Genomic DNA, 2,586 nt, shown 5'->3' with positions numbered 1-2,586 from the left:
CATATATATATATATATATATATATATATATATATATATATGGGCTGTAGATGAACACACAGTATCTTTATTTTATGTGGGACTGAGGATCAACCCAGTGCCTCACACATGCGAGGCAAGCACTTTACCACTGAGCTACAGCCCCAGCCCTAGAGGTTGTTTTTATTGCAATAGATGTCAGAACTGGGACACTGTGCAGAGTCTGTGATGTATTTGAACTCTGTAGTTTTCCCTCTTACAGCTGTGTAGAGAGCTCCTGAATAAGGATGCAGAACCTATCTGTGGGAAGGACCTATGATTGTGTACTTTGTGCAGAGCCAGGGTGTGACTGTCTATAGAAAGTACGCCTTTGTGCAAAGCCCTTTAGTGCTGTGGGCCTGTGAGTATGTGCAGACCTTGTGGTTGTTTGCAAGTTTGACAGGAGCTCTGTTAGCATATTCAATGTCTGAAGCTGTTTTTCCCCTGTGATACAGTCTGCAGAACAATCGTGGCTTTTTCATCTGCTACCGGCATAGCAGCTATGAACCTCTCTGACACTCGAGTGGCAGGCTGCCTCCTCACTGGCATCCCTGGACTGGAGCACCTACACATCTGGCTCTCAGTGCCCTTCTGCACCATGTACATAGCTGCCCTGGCAGGCAATGGCATTCTAATTTGCATCATCCTCTCCCAGCCAAGCCTGCATGAGCCCATGTACATATTCCTGTCCCTGCTGGCCAGTGCTGATGTCCTACTCTCGACTTCCACCATGCCCAAGGCACTGGCCAACTTCTGGTTGGGTTCTAGCCACATTTCCTTTGATGGCTGCCTCACCCAGATGTTCTTCATCCACTTCCTCTTCGTGGCTGACTCCGCTATCTTACTGGCCATGGCCTTTGACCGCTATGTGGCGATCTGCTCCCCTCTGCGATATGCCACAATCCTCACAAGGAAGGTCATTGGACAGATCATTGCTGCCACCTTGACCCGCAGTTTCATCATTATGTTTCCATCCGTCTTTCTCCTCAAGCGCCTGCACTACTGCCGGATCAACGTCATTGCACACACCTTCTGTGAACACATGGGCATTGCCCGTCTGTCCTGTTCTGATATCTCCATCAATGTCTGGTATGGACTGGCAGCTGCTCTTCTCTCCACAGGCCTGGACATCATTCTCATTGCTATTTCCTATATCCACATCCTCCTAGCTGTCTTCAACCTCTCTTCTCAAGAAGCCCAGTCCAAGGCCCTGAGCACTTGTGGATCCCACATCTGTGTCATTCTGCTCTTCTATATCCCTGCACTGTTTTCTGTCTTTGCCTACAGGTTTGGTGGGAAACACATCCCACGTTATGTCCACATCCTGCTGGCCAACCTCTATGTGGTCATCCCCCCTATGCTGAATCCCATCATTTATGGAGTAAGGACCAAGCGAATTCTGGAAGGCGCTAAGCAGATGTTTTCAAATCTTGCCAAGGAATTTAAATAAATGCTATAAACTTGGCTTCACCTTAATCCCTTTCAATACGAATCATTTCTCCTGTTTTCACTACATCCTCATCTCTACATTTTCCAATTATCGCCATGTTATTCTAATCCATGTCCCAACTTATTTAAATATGTCATCTAGGCAAACCAGATTTCCTTTCTTAGAAGCCTATTTTAATACTCATCCCACTATCTTCTAATATTCAAATGCATTCTTATCTTCCATCACTTCAATAAGAACTAGCAAACCAGGGTTAATGTAATAACTTACCCCAAATTTACCATGCAAATAGGACTTTTTATGGCATCAACTTGCAGTAATTTTCTAATATGTTCTTAATTTCTTGCATATAATTTTCACATTTATTTATCAGTTTAAAATCTTCCTCATGGTAACCCCTGAGAACTGTCATATCTAAAAGCTTACATAGTTTCACAGGATATTTGTGTTTCTTACCATCTCCCTAACACCACAATCCCCCTTCCCCAGTTCAAAAATACTAACACACAACAGCATGCATAGATAGACATACCTGATTATCACTTTAAGCACAACATATAATTTCAAAAACTCTCATAGAGCCTGTACTAGTGTGACCTGTTTTCCTGAACTGGTGTGACCTGACAGAGTCTAGATAATAGGAAATGAGTACTCTTTTCCATCTAAATATGCTTTGTCTTTAAAAATTATATTCATCATTAAAATTAGAAGTCAAAATACCTACTCAAATATGATAGCTACAGATTTCTGCATGCTTTAAGGAATAGTTAAGGAAACAATAAATATTCATATGTAATATAATAACTAGTTCACATTCACTAATTTTTAACCCCAGGATTCTACCTAAGCTGCTGTTCTCTGAGGTTAAGAAAATCAGATTAGCCTGAATTTCAGCCTAAGATCAACTCATCCTTGAAAACAGTTCACATCTCAACTGTTCCCACTCCCTCACATAGTGAAAGATCCACCTTTTGAGATTTTGCACCACCTTTCATCTAAATCACTATTCTGTTGGTCATGACTATATTCTTCCTTGTTTTATTAGAAATCTTTTCATGAATGTATCTTAAGTCCCTGTGTCTAAACTGTGTATGCTTTAGGAGAAAATATTATTTTGC

The 2,586-nt window shown here is 41.8% G+C and overlaps 1 protein-coding gene across 2 annotated transcripts; it reads left to right on the top strand.

Moving 5' to 3' along the window:
* Positions 1–474: 474 nt before the first annotated feature.
* Positions 475–1,596, top strand: LOC107135035 (olfactory receptor 52B6-like). Of its 2 annotated transcripts, XM_015476998.1 has the most exons (2): positions 617–1,416; positions 1,578–1,596. In XM_015476998.1, exons 1-2 carry the CDS (start codon positions 617–619, stop codon positions 1,594–1,596), a joined length of 819 nt encoding a protein of 272 aa, XP_015332484.1. The 2 variants fall into 2 exon arrangements, with proteins under 2 accessions (XP_048653751.1, XP_015332484.1); XM_048797794.1 differs by lacking the exon at positions 1,578–1,596 and having other exon boundaries at positions 475–1,468.
* The last annotated feature ends 990 nt before the right edge of the window (positions 1,597–2,586 follow it).

This window comes from Marmota marmota, unplaced genomic scaffold, assembly GCF_001458135.2.
Source record: "Marmota marmota marmota unplaced genomic scaffold, marMar, whole genome shotgun sequence".
NCBI classification, from domain to species: Eukaryota; Metazoa; Chordata; class Mammalia; order Rodentia; family Sciuridae; genus Marmota; species Marmota marmota.
This window is presented reverse-complemented; position numbering and strand designations above follow the sequence as displayed.